Source organism: Nycticebus coucang, chromosome 19 (genome assembly GCF_027406575.1).
Source record: "Nycticebus coucang isolate mNycCou1 chromosome 19, mNycCou1.pri, whole genome shotgun sequence".
In the NCBI taxonomy this organism is placed as follows: Eukaryota; Metazoa; Chordata; class Mammalia; order Primates; family Lorisidae; genus Nycticebus; species Nycticebus coucang.
Window position 1 is genome coordinate 26723254 of NC_069798.1, and position 20507 is coordinate 26743760.

At 37.9% G+C, this 20507-nt stretch overlaps 1 protein-coding gene across 28 annotated transcripts in view; it reads left to right on the forward strand.

Moving 5' to 3' along the window:
* Positions 1-20507, forward strand: part of DTNA (dystrobrevin alpha) — a 383284-nt gene that overhangs the window by 300627 nt on the left and 62150 nt on the right. For all 28 annotated transcript variants that reach the window (XM_053571194.1, XM_053571212.1, XM_053571216.1 and 25 more), the window contains 5 exons: positions 610-764; positions 5022-5127; positions 9075-9241; positions 13940-14064; positions 19693-19776. In XM_053571194.1, the coding sequence (XP_053427169.1) occupies positions 610-764; positions 5022-5127; positions 9075-9241; positions 13940-14064; positions 19693-19776 (637 nt within the window). The remainder of the gene's footprint in view (positions 1-609; positions 765-5021; positions 5128-9074; positions 9242-13939; positions 14065-19692; positions 19777-20507) is intronic.

Sequence of the window (20507 nt, forward strand, 5' to 3'; positions counted from 1 at the left end):
CACAAGGCCAGGCTTTCTCTTCACTACATGAGTCAAAAGACCCTTCCTGTAAATCAAGGGCCTTCTATCCAGAACACTATGAAAGTTTTCTGCTTCTGTAGGTAATTAATCATGTGTTTTTCATGACACCTTTATCTCCATTGTATCTTTCATTTTTCAAATCTCTTAAACCAAAATCCAAGGATTAGTGATAATATAGATGGGTCATTTGCTCGCTAGATGGATACACACACCCAACCTTTGTAGTAAAATTTTCATTGTGTTTCAAATAAGGTCAGCATATTTCTCCCATATACAAAAATGTATCCAATTGGATTATATATGAGTTGATAATTGACCTCAAAACAAAAACATGATGTCCTCTGTCTTACCAAAATATGTTAATTTTATCCAAATTACTTGTTAATGCTATGTGCCAGAATCATCTTCAAAAAAACTGAGAAAACACCATACCAGGAATATTTCAGCATAAAAATTAGATTTTTTATTATTCTTTCATTTAAAAATATATTTATTCTGCCACATTTTTTTTCCAGCAGCTATGTTCAGCAGAAACAGTGGAGAATGTCCATGTGATGAATAAATATCTTTCCCTTTTTTCCCCATTAGATATTTTCTCAATGATTTCCGACTCCAGTGGGGTGATGGTTTATGGACGGTACGACCAGTTCCTTCGGGAAGTTCTCAAACTACCCACGGCAGTTTTTGAAGGTCCTTCATTTGGTTACACAGAACAGTCAGCGAGGTCCTGTTTCTCCCAGCAGGTAGGGGGAAATACATTTAATGAAATCTTTCTCAGTGTTTGCTTCCCTTTGGGAGTCCTTCCAAGTCACAGATACACAGGCTGATTCTTCTGTATGGTAACAATCTGTCTTGTATCTGCCAGACTCTAACAAATGACCTCTGAGCTAGTGACTAAACTCAATACAGTTTAGGATAGTAATAATAACAGCATGGTGGTCACTAACCACCAGGCAGGCTCTTTTACTTTCATTGTCAAATTTTATCCTTCCAACAGCCCTATACACTCTTTATTATTGATACTGCACTATCACAAGGACTGAATTATCTCAGTCAGCCTCATCTAAAACACATTTCACGCTTTACCACTGTTTAACAAAAGAAACCAGGAAAAAAAATCCCAGCACATGGCTATCTGGGAAACCCTAAATATGGCAAACACAGCTGCCTCTATCTTCCACAAGGCTCAGAGTGGTACGTTTTAACTTGGAATGGCCCAAGTTAGCCCAGGAAAGATGCTGAGTTTGGGGGGTCTTTAGAACAACTGATTGCCCATCGTCCTGCATAGCACGGTCTATAGTTTGTAAAACCATAAATTGAAGCTTTGTTAACAGTTTTTCAAAATCTAACCTGACCAGACAGGTCTCTAAATGGATCCCTTAAATTAGAAATCAGTATGTAGCAGCCCCTGGAAAACTGCTTTAACTGTTTTCAGCTAATAAATTTCATCAGTCTGTTCACTTGGCAATTTGGGAGGTCAAAACTGCATTGCCCTTCCCTGCAAGTGATGAACTTTTGCACACTCATTAATGTATCCATACAACTAATAAGAAAGGGCTGACTTGCTACACTACACGCTAACTCTGCTCCCCGTCACCTCCCCCGGGAAGGCATGCTGACCCTCCTCATGTTCCTGTGCCCCGGATAGATGCTCCGTGCCTTCTTCCTTAATCTCTGGCCCAGCTAAAGCATGCCCCTGCCGTTCCCTGTGGAGTTGGTGACATCAGAATGTATCTGTTCACCTACGCCTCCTTCTGGACTTCTTCACCCAGAACTTCTCATTAATCATCAGGTCTTACTGCTCTTACTTTCTAAGCGTTTCTCAGATCATCTTTTCTCATCATCATATATTACCTGGATTCCTGCAGACAATAGATGAGTCTCCCTACCTCTGCATTTATTTGTTTGTACATTTGTCTATTAGATGCCCCATTGCAGTCCAGCTTCAGTCAGAACCTCATTATAAAAAGACATTTTGCCAGGTGCAGTGGCTCACTGAGGTAGGAGTATCACTAGAAGCCAGGAGTTAGAGACAAGTCTGGACAATATAGCAAGATCCCATCTCTTAAAAAAATAAAAAAGTTAGCTGGACATGGTGGTGTGTACCCATAGGACAAGCTACTTCGGAGGCTAAGATAGGAAGATTGCTTGAGGCTTGAGCCCAGGAGTTGGAGGGTTCAGTGAGCTCTCATCTCACCACTGCAGTGCAGCCTGGGTGGTAGAGCAAGACCTTGTCTCTAAAAAAAAAAAAAGAAAGAAAACAAAAGAAAGACGTTTTAAGAAGTCCTCAAAATGCAAAGTGTATATAGCACAACAGGACAAGAAAACAAGGGAGGCTTCCTCTCTCCAAACCCATCCCCACAATTGCCACTGTGACAGCCGCCACCATGCCACTTCCGCTCAGCAGACTTCTTTGCCTGCAGGAGAAAGCTCCCTCTCTTGAGTCACATTCTCTCTCCAGGTCATCTCCCCACCCCCATGAGCCCTCTTCCTCCTTTCCCTCACACTGCCGACTACTTCTCGAGTCTGTGCTTTTGTGCCTTCTCTGCTTTGGGAGTCCTTTCTCCAAGATGTCAATTTCTCCAAGAAGTTTTCACAATAGACTTTAAGCCCCCATCTTAATCATCTTTGTATCCTTAAAAAGTTGTAGCCCTCCTCCTTAAAAGACACACAAGTGTTCACTGTACTAAGCTGATTTAAAAATTATGAGTCTTTTCTTTTTACTGAAATTAACTTTTAAAACAGTGCCAATCCCTTTCAAAACACAAATCTATTAACCTATTTTTTCAATTTTACTGCTTTCCAGCTTGTTTCATAGCATTCTAAATGACATTAAAAAATGGCTCCTTATGTTTTTATAGTACTTTATGGTTCATAAATTTGGATTGTCTGATTCATGCCTTGCAGCAATCCAGTGAGCTAACAAGGAAAATATTCTTTTTTAACAATAAAAAGTTCAAAGCTAGTAAGTACAGGGGGTTGAGATTTTAACCTTGGTCTTCTAACTCTCACCCCAATGTATTAATGTTGCTCTTATGTTTTTTTTTTGGCATTGGTGTTTTGCTTTTATTTTATACATTATCAGTTCATATCTACAAATATGTAGAGGTCTGGACCTCAGGGAATACAACCATGTTCTATTACTTCACTCAATCACAGAAACAAGAACAATTTTATTTATTTATGAATTCTTTGATTTTAGGTCATATATTGCAAATCTTTGGCAAATGTACTAACACCTCAGAATATGTCTGATTCATAATTAGCTAGAATAATAGGCCCATAATTTTTTAACTATAAGAAACCTACATATTCAAAAAGAATTGTATATGACGTTCCAGGCTGAAAATTCCTTTTGTAATATTCCATAGATTGTTGGGTTGTATAACTGTTTTAATATCCTTAGTGATGAGAAATCTGTACCTACTGAAATCATCAAAACCTTTTTGGAAACTTCCAGAAGTGATTTTTAGCCTATATGGCAAGTGGTCAAAATAGAAGTCCAAAAAGAGATAACACAAATAAAAATAAAGAACAGTTTTTATACTTCATAAACTTAACTATACAGTTTGAATGATAAAATTCCAAAACAGTTTGAAATACATCATTCAAAAATTCAAGCCATCTCAAGTGATTGTTTTGAAAGACAATATTCTCGGGCGGCGCCTGTGGCTCAGTCGGTAAGGCGCCGGGCCCATATACTGAGGGTGGTGGGTTCAAACCTGGCCCCGGCCAAACTGCAACCAAAAAAATAGCCGGGCGTTGTGGCGGGCGCCTGTACTCCCAGCTGCTCGGGAGGCTGAGGCAAGAGAATCACTTAAGCCCAGGAGTTGGAGGTTGCTGTGAGCTGTATGATGCCACGGCACTCTACCCAGGGCCATAAAGTGAGACTCTGTCTCTACAAAAAAAAAAAACTTTGGAAAAAAAAAAAGAAAGACAATATTCTCTTAGGTATATAAATTGTGTTGGCTTTTAAATATATGTTATCTCATTCCTTGTCCTTTATATATGTTATAGTAATAATGTTGGTGTCAACCCTATGGAAATGTGTTATTTAGTATTATCCGAAAAGACAGAAATTGTAAACATTTGTTAACAATAAAAGATTAATTAAGGGGTACCAAAACACTTGTTCAGTAAATTACAAGGACTAGCAGGATAGACCTTAAAAAGATACCACACCACTTGAGGAATAACTTCTTATTTAAAAACATAAAAGTATTCCATTAACTTTGATACTCTAATTCAAAATTTCAAATAAAATAATGATTTTTACATGTAAATATATAATTTTTATTATTTATACTATTATAGTACATATATTAATTGGCATTATTTTTGTCATTTTGAAAGAAATGTAAAATATTATACTTATAAATTATACTTATATATGCAAGAATTCTTTCTCTACATCAAAAAAAAAAAAACAGGATAATGAGACAGAGGCAGACTGAATTGAGAGGAAAGATGTATAAAGAAAAGAAAAAAGAGAATTTTTTCTTAAATTTAGATTGTTCTTTGCTAACAGGATTCCCTTAATCTTGTATAACAAAACCATTCACATTAATCTCTAAACATTTAGTACTGAAGAAAGGTAAGGAAGCTTGAAATAGAAGTTGCTCGATAAATTCAGAAGACTGACTGATAGAGAAATTCTACAGGGAGCTATGATGTACCAGTAAGTAAAATTCCATGGAGAGCTTCAGTTCCTCGTTGTTCCTCATAATTTGTATACTGTTCCTCTTACATAGAAGTGGTACTCTCAGAGCTGTTTTTCTCCTGAGGATAATGTTGACTCAGATTCAATGCAGACAGTTCAGTCCCATGTATGCTCAGGTAGAAAAAGCAATCAATTCTGAACTAGCTCAGTAACATTTGAGAAGTTCTGTTTCTTTAGGAATTAGAGGTTAATCAAGTGCTTGTTTCTTCAATCTACATAGCAGGTAAATTAAGATTATTCTCTGTCCACAATTTGCATGTGTGTGTTTGTTTTGATGCAGAAAAAAGTCACGCTGAATGGTTTCTTGGACACGCTCATGTCGGATCCCCCGCCTCAGTGCCTGGTCTGGCTGCCTCTTCTCCACAGACTGGCAAATGTAGAAAACGGTGAGTGCTTACTACCCAGCAGATCACTACAGTGTCTAAAGTTATTGAAATTAAGCCCTCAGGGCTACAGGTATTAAGTCTAGATCATTGCTGTAGGGAGGTCTACTTAGTGATTCTTAGTTTTGTTTAGAATAGAACGAGCCCACCTCCCTAATCAGTGAGACTCTAGGGGAGCACTGCAAAATTAGGACTGTCGTTTCTAAAAACTTAATGACAGCCCATTGTGTTCCTCTCAGTGACAAGTCAGATGTGACTAAAAGACTTAATACCATGGAATAAAAACCTCAGTAAGGAATGTGACACCTTCTTGTGTTTGTTTTATATCTGAATTTCCAATATTGGTGTATACGATACTATTTCTTGCCAGGCACTCAGCCAGAATAGGTGGAGGAGATGGGGCAAAAAAATTAGGCAAGAACCCCCTGATATCTTTAGTCATGTGCTTGAAATTGTAATCTTTCAGTGATTGTACTTATATTAAAGACAAGAGCAAACAGAACTTTCAAAGCATGCTTTTTTTAAAAAAAATCAGGTATTTCTAGAATAAAAGTAACTACTGTTGGCATATCCAAATTTAAATATGAAGTACAGTTCAGAATAAGATTTAAAGAAATTTAAACGTGGAAAAATTCAGTACCTCCATCTAATATTTAGGTGTTCCTATTCATGTTCCTATTCCTGTTTAATGTAACTGTGAAATTTCTCTAGACTTGAATAGAAAATAATTTATCCCATATTTCATATCTACCAGAATTTTAACTTCTATATATTTATTTAATATACACTAGAGCTAAGGTTATCTTAATTTTAAATTTTTACTCAGAATTTGTTAGCATCTGCCCTGATTTATCTCACTTGATGAAAAGTTATGAATTTATCCTGTTTTATGGAGAAAATTTAAAAAATAAACTTACTAGTTTCTTTGCAACCACTAACAATCATAGTTCCTTTTTAATGCATAAGCAAGGGCAAGTTGAGGTCCATACTATTATGCAAAATGAGTTCTTCATATTACTGTTTACTATTCTAGAACTAGTCATTTTCCAATTATAAAGCTGTAATTTCATTCCCACACTCTCAGTATTTCCTGTTGCAAGAGATCAGTTTCTGAGGCACTGTCCCAGGGCAGTTGTCTCCAGATTTGAGTCCCACCTTGGTCTTTTCCAAGAGCCAGAAAAGGAAGGTCATAAGGCTTCTTTAGAAGAAAATGCACCCAGAACTAGTTATGTCTTTGTTTTTACACTTTGCGTTTTATCTTCATTAATTCTTATTTGCATTATTTTTTTCTGGCAGGTTAGCCAGAGAATAACTTTACCAAAGGCAAGAAATGATGTTGCTCTTTTAGTATCTTTAGCTTATTATATGTAGACAATTACCTGGATTTGATCACTCATTAGCTTCAAATCTCAAATATTTTTACTCTGCCTGATTTGTAATGCAAATCCTGCCTAAGAAAATTGTGTTTCTTGAACTATCTGAATTAGAATTGTTTTCAGATAATTCACCCATCTTTTGGGGCCCTATTCACCTGCCTCAGGGGAAAAAAAATCTCTTAAATGAAGACAATACCACTTAGTAAATAAATCTTTAACCACTCCATTTTTTTAAATCATCTCAAAACTTGTATTGAAAGCATTTGATACCAGGGGTGGTGGTTCACACCTATAATCATAGCACTCTGGAAGTACAAGGAGAGTGGATTGCTTGAGCTCAGGAATTCAAGACCAGCTTGAGCAAAACCTAGACCCCATCTCTAAAAAAAGAAAAAAAAAATAGCTGGGCCTTGTGGCAAGCACCTGTAGTCCCAGATACTGGAGAGGCTGAGGCAAGAGGATCGCTTGAACCCAAGAGTCTGAGGTTGCCATGAGCTATGATACTATGACACTCTACTGAGGGCAATAAAGTGAGACTCTGTCTCAAAATAAATAAATAAATAAAAACATTTGACAAAATTAAACACATTTTCATGATTAAAAACTCAAAATGGTATGCATTCAAAAGTATGCATTTCCACATAATAAGGTCATGTAAACCAGCTCTCAGATACTCAACAGTGAAACAATTTCAGTGTCTCCTTTAGTGCCAGGAACAAGGCAAGGAAGCCTATTTCACCACTACTCCATTTTTTTTTCCTGTATTCACATTTTTGTTTATTTTTTTGCTGCACATTAACTATTACACATTTAGAGTTATAAAGCAATGCTATAACATTTCATCTCACAACTTCTGTGGGTGAAGAATACATACACATCATAGCTGTGTCTTCTACTCAGGCACTCACAAGGCTATAATGAAGGCGTTAGCAAGACTCCATTCTCATCATGAGGTTTGACTGGGGAAGGATCCACTTCCAAGCTCATTCAGGGTGTTGGCAGATTTTATTTCCCTACAGTTGTGGGACTAAAGGTCCAGCTTCTTACTAGCTCTCAGTTCAAGGCTGTCCTGAGCTTCTAGAGGCTGCTAGCTGTTCCTTCCACTTGGCTTTTCCAACATGGCTGCTTACTTGGTCAAGTCAGCAGGGAGAGTTCCTAGAGAGTCTGCTAGCAAGGGGGAGTCATATACAATGTTACACAATCATAGAAGCACCATGCTATTACCTTTCCCATATTTTATTGGTTAGAAGTGAGCCACATGTCCCACCCATACTCATGGAAAGAGACACAAGGCCGTGAATACAGGAGCTCACTTGGGAGACGTTGGAGTCTGACTCTTCAAGTTCCTTTACATGACACTGTATGCATCCTTGAGGAAATGCCTTATGTCCAGATATTTTGGACTGAAAGCACAAGTGTTCAAAAACAAAGCAAAACAAAACAAAACACCCCTTGTTCCTTGTTTTGAGAAATCCTAGCCCAGGAGAAAGTAAGTCACATGTACATCAAATACATTTGAATTCCTATTCATTTTCATCTGCCTCTCTTTCCCTTCTGCTATTCCTCTCCACACACAGAAATCTTATTAATGTGATTTAATTAAAGGTCATTTTAATCATACTATGTCAATGTCACTATTAAAAATGTGTTTTTTCAGCTGCTTAGTGCAATCATTGCTTATTAAGCTTACTACAGGTTTTTTGATGTTATTATGACATTAAGTATAAGAACTTTGCTTTCATGGACGTAGGGACACTTTGTCATACTTTTTTTTTTTTTTTAATTGTTGGGGATTCATTGAGGGTACAATAAGCCAGGTTACACTGATTGCAATTGTTAGGCAAAGTCCCTCTTGCAATCATGTCTTGCCCCCATAAAGTGTGACACACACCAAGGCCCCACCCCCTCCCTCCGTCCCTCTTTCTGCTTTTCTCCCCCCCATAACCTTAATTGTCATTAATTGTCCTCATATCAGAAAAAATGGAGACTTTACATCCTTCGTATTAACCTGGATGGAAGTGGAAGACATTATTCTTAGTAAAGCATCACAAGAATGGAGAAGCATGAATCCTATGCACTACTCCATTTTTTAACTCAACTCTCTCATCCAGTTTTTCTACTCTCCCACCATTTTCCTTTCTTTTTTTCCACCCTTTGTTCTCCATTTCTCTAATATATTTTCTTGACCCACGGGACAGTCAACTGTATTTATTCCTTATTCTGCTGAGTCTTCCAGTGAACTGTGCTGGTCTCCCAGACACAAGAGCAGTTTGGGTTATTTAAATTCTTTTAGTGTAAGAGATGGGAGTAGAAAGAGCAAAGGGCATTATGGAGGTTTGTGTTGTTAAAAGGACACGTCTTCGCCATCTCATTTCTTTTCTTCTACCCACACACATGTTCAAAAAGCGTAGTAAGATTTCAGAAGCAAATTAAATGCTTCTTTGAGCCAAAGTCTACTCTCACTTAAATTTGTAGCACACATCAGAAAAACACAATCCCTGTTAGGCCGTACTGTATTTTTCTTTATTCTGGTTCATACTTTTGTTTCCTTTTCTTCATTTATTTCCCCCTTAGTCTTCCATCCGGTTGAGTGTTCCTACTGCCACAGTGAGAGTATGATGGGGTTTCGCTACCGATGCCAACAGTGTCACAATTACCAGCTCTGTCAGGACTGCTTCTGGAGGGGACATGCCGGTGGTTCCCATAGCAACCAGCACCAAATGAAAGAGTACACATCGTGGGTAAGGCGAGATCCATGCAGGACTTACGGTTAGATGTACAAGTGTCACTCAGAATGAAAGGGAACGTCAAGGGTAGTGACGGAAGGAGCAGACTTGCCTTCCACCCACATCTAATGTTCAGTCTCCCTTCCGCCATCCCCCACCTCACTGGGATCTCTTATTTAGTCTCTCTGAACCCGGTATAGCTTCCTAAGACTTAAAATACAGGAAGATTCAAAACTGCGTTGCTTCCTGGAATACAGGTAACTCAGTACTGGTATAAATAACAACTGAATGGCAAACACCTTCTGGAACAAGTGTTATATTCACAGTAAGTTAAGGTGTTTTATTCCCTTTTGTTTTTCTATGTATGTGTGGAAACTGCTTAAACATTATTGTTAGTTTCATAGTTGTTTTAAGTGCATAACTGGAATATTAAGAACTGCGGGGCTGTGGACTTAATAATACTGTTTCATTTTACTTTTTTGCAGGGGCTTGGGAGGAGGGAGAGATTGTGGTTATATTAGCAAGCCATCTTTTCAGAAATAGTGTGAGTGACCGACTTAGTAAAGGTGACATGTGTCTGTGTGGTAGAGGGATTCTCAGGAGCATGTGACACTGGGTCTCTCGGAGGAATTTGACTCTCCCCGTGTGCTGGCTCTTCAAGTGGTTTACAGTTTGCTGACCTCTGTCCTAGTTGCGCTCAAAGATCAGTTCCAGCAATGCCACCTTCGTGGGTCTCCTCGAAGATTGCTCTATGCAGGAATTGATTTTTGTAGTCTATAACATTAGCCCTGCCAGCCTCTCCTGGAATAGTTCTATCACAAGAAAATGCAAACTTTTTATGATTTTTTCTATATTTTATGTAGAAAATGCAAACCTTTTGTTAGTTTTTCTATGTGTTAAGGTATTTCAGTTCAACCCATAGTATTTACTTAAACAGTAACTTATTATTCTTTTTTTTTTTTTTTTTTTGAGATGGAGTCTCACTATGTCACCCTCGGGAGAGTGCCGTGGTGTCATAGCTCATAGCAACCTCAAACTCTTGGGCTTAAGCAATTCTCTTGCCTCCACCTCCCAAGTAGCTGGGACTATAGGTGCCTGCCACAACACCTGGCTATTTTTTGTTGAAGTTGTCATTGTCGTTTAGTTGGTCTGGGCTGGTTTTGAACCTGCCAGCCTTGGTGTATGTGGCTGGCGCCGTAACCACTATGCTATGGGAGCCAAGCCCTTCTGAGTTTTTTTTGTTTTTGTTTTTGTTTTTTAAGAAAAAATGGTCTTCAGAATATGCATTTTAAATCAGAATGTTCTTGCTAGGAATCACTAAATTATTGGGAACTGAATGAATGCATTAATTTTAAATATATTACTAGTCCATCCCCTGTCGTATTCTGAACTCAAGTAACAGTTCTTCAGTAAGGCAGAGTATACTGAGAACTTCAGGACAGTTCAAATGCCACCCCTCACTGTTGGTGATGTCCTATGCTGAGGACAGATACACTGACATGGAGCATGAACTAATATTTAGCATAGAAGATCGGAGCTGAAGCTTCCTGTCTTCTTATAGTCAATATGTTAGCATTATTCAAATTCTATTCCAGATCCCGAGGGTTGATGTTTCCAAACTAATCATTTTCACTTGTTGTTTTATATAAATGCTGAAGCCACATTAGGAGCCCCTTTCCTAGGGATTGTGGACTTTAAAATTATATGGCAAAGTACTGTCTTTACAAGAGACCAAAGGGCCCTGTGGTTTATGAGGTGAAGAGCCACTGCTGTTTAAGTGTTCTGAGAGTTACGCCTCCTAATGGAAATCAAAGAGAGAAAGAGAGACTTCCTGAACAGCACTCTTATTACTTAGGTTTTAAATAAAGAGGGCAGGAATCACTTCATTTTATTACCAGTTATGGACTCTAGGTACAAAAAAAATGTGATGAAATTATAAATGGCTTCTTATGGAAGGGGAAAATTTGCTCAAAGATTTATTATATGTGGTAGACTTTTATAATTCTGACTGTGTAATATTAAGTTGAACATCTCACCAGTATACCTGGAAAACCCCAGGGACTCAACTTCAAAACTCTTAGAAGTGATCAAGAAATATAGCAGCGTCTCAGGATACAAAAATCAATACTTACAAGTCAGTAGCGTTTATTTATGCCAACAATAGTCAAGCTGAAAAAACAATCAAGGACTCTATTCCTTTTATAATAGTGCCAAAGAAGATGAAATATTTGGGAATTTACCTAACAAAGGATGTGAAAGAACTCTATAAGGAGAACTATGAAACTCTGAGAAAAGAAATAGCTGAAGGTGTTAATAAATGGAAAAACATACCATGCCTATGGCTGGGAAGAATCAACATTGTTAAAATGTCCATACTACCCAAAGCAATTTACAGATTTAATGCAATCCCTATTAAAGCACCATTGTCATACTTTAAAGAACTTGAAAAAATAGTACTTCATTTTATATGGAATCAGAAAAACCTTGAATAGCAAACACATTACTCAGAAATAAGAACAAATCAGGAGGTATCACATTTCCAGACTTCAGACTATACTATAAATCTATAGTGATCAAAACAGCATGGTACTGTCACAAAAACAGAGTGGTAGATTTATGGAACAGAATAGAGAACCAAGAGATGAATCCCACTATTTATTACCATTTGATCTTCAACAAGCCTATCAAAAATACACAGTGGGAAAGACTCCCTATTTAACAAATGGTGCTGGGTGAACTGGCTGCTGACCTACAGAAGACTGAAACTGGATCCCCACCTTTCACCATTAACAAAAATTGATTCTCACTGGATAAAAGATTTAAACTTAAGACATGAAACTATAAAAATACTAGAAGAAAGTGCAGGGAAAACACTTGAAGACATTGGCCTGGGAGAATATTTTATGTCAAGGACCCCCCAGGCAATTGAAGCAACACCAAAAATACATTACTGGGATCTGATCAAACTAAAAAGCTTTTGCACAGCCAAGAGCACAGTAAATAAAACAAACAAACAACCTTCATAATGAGAGAAGATTTTTGCAGGTTATTCTTCTGACAAAGGTCTGATAACTAGAATCTACAGAGAACTGGAACTAATCAATAAGAAAAGAATAAATAATCCTATTTCTGTGTGGGCAAGAGACTTGAACAGAAAATTCTCTGATGAAGATAGGCACATGACCTACAAACACATGAAAAAATGCTCATCATCCTTAATCATCAGAGAAATGCAAATCAAAACCACTTTGAGATATCATCTAACTCCAGTAAGATTAGCCCACATGACAAAATCCCAAAACTACAAATGTTGGCATGGATGCGGGGAGAAGGGAATGCTTCTACACTGCTGGTGGGAATATGACCTTTTTGGAAAGAAGTTTGGAGAACACTCATGGAACTAAAAGTAGACCTACCATTCGATCCTGCAATTCCCCTACTAGATAGATACCCAGATGATCAAAAATTATTTTACAACAAAGACATTTGCACCAGAATGTTTATTGCAGCCCAATTCATAATAGCCAAGACATGGAAACAGTCCAAGTTCCCATAAACCCATGCCTGGATTAACAAATTGTGGTGTATGTTTACCATGGAATACTATGCAGTATAAAAAAGGAGACTTCACATCTTGTATGTTTACCTGGATGGAGCTGGAACATATTCTTCTTAGTAAAGTATCTCAAGAATGGAAAAAAAAAGTATCCAATGTACTCAATACTACTATGAAATCAATATATAATCACCTATACACTCATATGAATGGCAAAACAAAACTATAGTCCAGAAAGTAGAAGGGAAGAAAGAGAGGGGAGAGGAGAGGGATGATATTGGAGGAGGGAGGGTATTTGGGGGTCCTCACCTCATGTGCATGATGCAATGGTACATTTCAAAACTATTAAGAATGAGTATAATTGTGATGGATGTGTTACTTAGTTCAATGTAAGCATTTCACATTGTATATTGAAGCGGTACCCTGAACCCCATAAATGCATCAATGTACAAAGTTATGATTTAATAAAAAACAATTTTAAAAAAAGAAAAGAAAAGAAGGCAGCATCATGCTCTGGAAAGAACATGAATTTTAAGTTCTAAAGACTCAGACTGAAGCTTCACTTTACATCTAACTGGATGTGTTCCACTACATCTGAAACATCTTGCACCTGGATTCCTGCAAAAACCTCCTGCTCATCTTCTTTCTTCCATTCCTATCCCCTCACAAACCATTTCGTGTTCTTAACTGGGAGCAATCCTTGTAGAATCAAGTCTGATTTAAACTCTTCATCATCTCCTTCCTGTGATTTAAACTCTTCATCATCTCCTTCCATCTTGGGATAAAGACACAGTCCTTTACTTGCCATAATAAGGACTTTAATGATGTGCCCCAACTTTCCTCTCCAGAAGGGCTCTCTTCTTTCTCTGTCTTGAATGACCTTCACAATCTCTTTAGCTTTTGTCAAAAGGACTCTTAAGGACTCTTTCTCAGCTCAGGAGTCCCCTGGCTTCTTCCATTTATTGCGATATCTGCTGAGGCTAAGCAGCAGGAGGTAACCAGCCTTCCACTTCCAGCATTGAGCAAACTTCCAGACTCAGAGTAGGCACTCAGAAAGGACTTCTTGAATGAATGAATGAATGATCTGAAAAGCAATATTGATAAAAGATTGCATCAATGTTAGTTCTCATCACTTCTACCTTTCTTCTTCTTTCCAGAAATCGCCTGCTAAGAAGCTAACTAATGCATTAAGCAAATCTCTGAGCTGTGCTTCCAGCCGTGAGCCTTTGCACCCCATGTTTCCGGATCAGCCTGAGAAGCCACTCAACTTGGCTCACATCGTGTGAGTATCTCTGGCCTCCAGATTAAGAGACATCTTCCTTCCCTGCAGGGATCTATATCCATATGAAGGCAATTTCATATCATTTGTCAGGAACCAAGTCTTAAAATTTAGTTGTCTTAAAAGAAAGAATCGGAGTAATGTCACTATGAGGTTTCCTTGTCGAGGTCCATAGTGCTTTGTCCCGCTGTACCAGTAAAGTGTGCATCTCTAACGTAATCCAACTAAACAGAGAATGTACTCGGGTAGCTTAGTTATAAAAGCAGATGTTAGTGGGGTCCATATGTTGAAAGTCAACAATCAGTGGAATTGCTGTAATAAAAAAAAAATACTTAGAGCATATTATGGCCTAACATGATATGATGCTTTAAGTCTCAAATATAAAAGCCCTTTATTCAGATGAGCGCAGTGGCTCACACCTGTATTCCCAGCACTCTGGGAAGCTGAGACAGGAGGACCACTTGAGCTCAGGAGTTAGAGATCAGCCTGAGCAAGAGCGAGACCAATTCTCTACTAAAAATAGAAAAATTAGCTAGGTGTTGTGATGCTTGTATAGTCCCAGCTACTAGAGAAGCTGAGGCAGGAGGATCGCTTGAGCCCAAGAGTTTAAGGTTGCTGTGAGCTATGATGACACCACAGCATGCTAGCTGGGGCAACACAGTGAGACATTGTCTTAAATAAATAAATAAATAAGCTTTGTTTGACATCTCTGCAGACCCAATCATCTTAAAGATGCCAACCAACCTAGAAATCACTTTGGTTTTTCATCCCAAGCTACATAACTTTAGAAAACTTATGGCAGGGGAAGGTTGAAGAGGGCAGATTGGTAGTAAAATTCGTCAGAACATCCAAAAAAACTATTTGGTCCAAAGTATGTGTGACTCTGGGCCAGGGAATGGTGCTGCCTCCTGTGCCCGCCCCTCACAGAAGCTTCCTGCTTTGGAGTCTCTCTCCTACCTGGATGACCAAGATAATAGGGCGCTTAGCTAGATGAAACCCTTTCCTGGGCTCTGAGAAAAAAGCAGCTCATTACATGCTTCTGTGTGCAATCAGGAACTAACACAGTCACAGGCTGCTTCCTAGGAACTGCCTTGTGTGGTTATAAAGATAGTTCAGTGGGACCTACTGCACCTGAGGGCCTATGTTTGCATGTTAACTTAGGTAGATGGGTCAGACCTACAAATATTAGGTATTCAACTATGCAAAGTTCATGCTTTGGGAAGTTCAGCAGATGATTGGTAAAAGGCGCTAGCTATGCAGGATAGGACGCTTGCAAAAGGTCTAACCAATCTACCTCTGTCCTCAGATGGACCTACCCAAATACCATCAAATGACTGACACTGTGTCCTGCCTCTGAGCAGTGTATGAGTGAATAATCTGGGCCATTGTTTGCTGCCTCTTTAGCGTTTTTCGAGGGATCACTGACCTCAACAATATTTGCAGTCTGGAGACTCCTGTTTCAGGGCTTATATGTTGATCTTGGCATCTAGAAACCAATGTAAACAAATTCTGTAGACTATGGTTTTTGTGAAATTATGCTTGTAAAATTAAGCCTTAAAATAAGCCAAAGATAAATAAATCTGAGCAGAGTCACAAAGGGCTGACCACTTGCAGAATCTACCTCGTAGGAACTGTTCTTATTTAGGTTTTGACTTTCCTCCTTATAGCCAATTAGAGACAATCCCTAAATTGCTAGTGAATGAACACGATAAAATGAGAGCAAACTGTGCTTTCTGTGCTCAGCCAAGAATCTCTCTCCACCAGCTCTGCTAGGAGATTCACCCCAAGAGAGCAGTCTTTAATCTGAGCTGCTGGGCAGGATAAAGATAGACAGTGGATGCAAGCGCCTAGCTCTATGAGCTTTGTAATAGACAGGAATGAAGAAGCTGCTGCCTGCTTCCAGAAACAATAAAAAACTAAACCACAGTGAAATAAAAGTTTGTTTCACAGTTAGTCTCATTGGAGTATTACTCAGCCCAGGGCCTTGTACCAGGTAGGTGCTCACGATTTGTGTATGTGTGTGAGAGACAGAGTTATTTAATTGACCAAGGAGTAATAATTTTTAAATTTTACTTACAGAGCTAGGCACAATAGCATGTGCCTGTCCTCCCAACTATTTGGGTGATGGGAGGATCACTTGAGACCAAGAGTTCAAGTCTAGCTTGGGCCAACAAAGCTAGACCTCTGTCTCTAATAAATAAATATTTTTTTTTATTTTTAAATTCTAGAAACAGTATGATCTAAGCTGTAACTCATTGAATGAACTGAGGGCAATATCTACACAGTAGGTTCTTCCATTTCCATGGAGAAATTTGAAGATCTCCTTAAGATTCTATACAAAATATGCCCTTTTCTGAGAAAACTAGCATGCACTTAACCAGATTCTAAAAAGAGTCTTGAATCAAAATACTTATCGGGACTCACTAATAATATATTTCTCCAGGGTGAAAGTTTTCATTTAAAAATGTAAGTTGTACAAGATCTTTAATTGTTGAAATGATATATAAAAATTTCTGGATGCAGAATGTCTAGTCTGTATTAGAACAGAATATTTTTTTCTATTTTCAGCCATAGAAATTTTTCCATATTTGTTTCTTTATCCAAAAGCTGTTTTGATGAACAGATATTCATGGATCTCTTGGGTTTTTTGGTGAGGATATTCTAAGACTTCTAATTTAAAAGTATATGACCAAAAAGCTCAGCAGCTCACACCTATAATCCCATCACTTTGGGGTGGAGACCAGGAGGTGGAACCAGCCTACAAATAAATTTAAATATTAGCCAGCTGTGGTGGTGCATGCCGATAGTGTTAGCTATTGGGGAGGCTTCAATGGAAGGACAGCTTTTCAGAATAGCAAGTCAATTTTTTTTTTTTCTTTTGAGATAGAGTCTCATTATGTTGCCCTTGGTAGAATGCCATGGCGATTCTCTTGCCTCAGTCTTCTGAATAGCTGGGACTACAAGCGTCTACCACAACACCTGGCTATTTTTTTGTTGTTCAGTTGTCATTGTTTTTTAGCCTGGGTGTATGTGGCCAGCGCCCTACCCACTGAGCTATGGGCACTGGCCTACATTAGAAAATATTTTTATTACTTAAGTCTCCAGTTCCAGATTTTAAACATTTTAACATTTAAACATTTTAAACATGAAAAATGGCAAAAACATGGCACAGTCTGTGTAACGACATTGACATTTTACAAGTAGCCTAAGATACAGTAAAAGATTGGGTGGGATTTTTAATCAGGTTGTGGTACTACTCTAACTCTCACACATAACACACATACACACACACTTGCATATGGAAATGAAGCAGGTGACACACAGAAAATGCCATTCTTTTACTGTACCCAAGGGATTTTTATACGTAAGCAATAGAGAGGCACTGCCAATCATGATTAAGTCTTTAAATAGAAATGAACAGGTGGTGACCTTTTGGTAATTTGGCATTTGCTCTCAGCTATTATATTGTTTGTAAATGTTACCATGATTAACAGTCTCCATTCTATTCAATTTTTTTTTTGTTTGTTTTGCTGCCAAAAGTGATACTTGGTAAGTAGTTCAGTAGTCCCTGATGTTTTTGTAAGGACTTATGTGGTTTTGAGACACAAAACAAGGGAGTGACATGAGGCTAGTCTGAGCCTTATTCTGTCTGTGTTGCACACTTTTGTTTAAGAGAAGGTTGCCAATTTTATAAAAAATATTTCCTGTGAAGATCTTACCCAGGAAGAAAACCTTTTAGGCCCCTATAACTTACTTCATCTTGCAGAGCTGTTTCTTTTTCATAAAAGTAAATATGTTAAAATTCCCATGTGATCTATTTATTAGATAAAGCAACCTGCCATTTGATGATGGAAGAAATAGGAACTTCAGCCCCTCTGAAAGCTAGCGAATCAAAGTTAGCGATTCTAGGGTCCCAAGTTGGACATTTCAATGGTGAACATGAAGCCATTTGCTAAGAAACCTTGATTTTAGCTTTGTAGTGACCAGATTCAATAGAGTACATTCACTAAGTTAGCTGGAAAGCATTCCAGGTCCACTGGTTTTCTCATTTACTAGAGATGCAGCAAGTTAGAAAAGTTAAGAAAAAAGAAAATCAGAAAAGTGGGGCCAAGTTTATTTTTTTTTTCAACTTTCTGAAAAGCTACAATGAAGATGTTTTATTCAATTCACTTTTTTAGAAGTTGATGTACCAAACTTGCTATAATTCACAGAAGACATTTATATAAAATTAGCATTATTCTTATGAAGTGAAACTGTTTAACTTAAGATAGAATTAGATTTAAACTAGTGTTTCTCATTTGCATCAAAGATAAGTAATGCAAAACGTAAGGTTGTTTGCAGATTATATATCTACAGTAGATGAAGTAGTGAATCTGCTGTTTCGATCTCATCCAACAAGTGCCTTACAAAATCTCAGAACAGGGTTTAGCACCAGCTTCCAAGAAAAAACTTTCAATGAATTTTTGCATACAGTGCTGACATTTTAAAACCTGCAAAGCATCATGTCCACTCCAGTAAGTACATTGGAATAAACAAGTCTACTATTTTCCAAGAATTTCTTCATTGTGAAATTCAGCTAACTCTGGTTCCCTAAGGTAAAAATAATACCATCTACAAATTTGGCTCTTAAAGCAATACAAACTTATTGTATAGGCTACTGTAATGTCTCATCTCCAAAAGATTCTATACTATTGAAGTCAAATATGGAATTACAGTGAAATTAAAATTTCCCCTGACTGAGAATGAGGCCCTGCCTCAACCTCTATCTTCTGACCTCTAAATTTTATCTCATATCACCATTTACTATTTTACCCTGAATGTAAATAAGACAAAAAACTGCTTGTAGGTGAGAAAGGGATCTTAGCTATATTGTCTGAATTAAGACCTTCATGATAGGAAAAGAATGATAGAATGAAATGAAAAGAAGACCGCAGAAGACAGACCCTATCCACTTGTGTTTAGAACCATGGAAAATTCTAAGGAATAGTGAATCCTATTTTCTTTCTTTCATAAGAAAAAAATGTATGGGATTCCTTACACCATATGCCCTATCATATGGATCACCCAAATAAAAGAAATTTATTATAGTAAATCCTTATTGTGGCTAATTGCATCTTCACTTAAACAATGGGAAAATAAGGCCCCGTATAATTTTGCAGCCTGTGTCCTTCCAGACCAGGCCTGTTGGAGAGGGTCATTGTCATGAAGAAAACAGAAGAAAGTTTTCAAATCCTCAAGAATCCTTCTCTTTCCGAGAGGATAAGTGTTTTCTTGGCTTCTTCCTTTGAGAGGCAGTGCAAGTAAAGCTATTGCTTTCTTTAAAAATCCTTGTTCCACTGGAGAGCATGACTCAATGAAATGCCAAGGCTCAAAGCTCATGGATAAACATTTCTGAGGTGTCCAGAGATCTCCTCCCAATGTTTAACTGAGATGTGATATATGGGTATTCTCGAGGTAATGTAACTACAAAACCCTGAAAGAATTTAATTAGAAAATGTAAAATTTTGTATCAATCCTGGGCAAGATAGAATTCTGATCTTCCCATCCCCTTTCCTCAAAGGATGGTGGATAGTTTTCAATTTGTCGGTTTTATTTGTTTTAACTTTCCAAACACACTATATTTTGTTTTAGGCCTCCCAGACCTGTCACCAGCATGAACGATACCCTGTTCTCCCACTCTGTTCCCTCCTCAGGAAGTCCTTTTATTACCAGGAGGTAAGTTCCAATCCTATTCTAAAAGAAGCCCTCTCTTTGTCAATGAGTCATTATTTTCTGGCAAGAAAAATATTCTAGTGAAGCCAAGCACAGGATATTATTATTGGAAACTAGTTTATAAATAGCCATCATAAGTTTTCAATTTCATTCATTTAGATTCAATGAAAGAGGGCTAGGGTGGCTTTGGGGATTAATCTCATTTCTGGAAACCTGCCTTTATGATCTACCCAAAGTAAGAATGTGGGGTATGTTTCAGTTTTACTGTTGACAGACATGCATTCTATCCCACTGAGAGTCACTGAGAGTCGTTTTCACAGCACTTGAAGTGGTCCGTTGAAGTCAAAGAATTGGAACGTCATTACGCAGTGGTGTTATTATACAGATTCTGAAATATCTCATTCTTTAAAGCTCCAGATATAAAAGATTCCTCCTCTTGGTAAAGCCTGGAGCTCCTAAAGATAAAGGCTGAAGACCAAACTTGGAAATGTAGTTTCCAAGAAGTAATTCCTTGGGAAATAGTAGTAACTTAAAAATAAATCTTGGGGATGTATCTCATCTTTCTGCACAAGACCTACCCCCATGTGAGCAAGGAACAGGAGCAGCAAATGCTTCTCTGAGAGTTAGCATTAGACACACACGGGGTCAGGACGTACCCTAAGTCATTTGATCAAGCATCATCAATCAAGCACCAGAAAATTACAATAATACATGAAGAAGGCTCATAGGGAAGT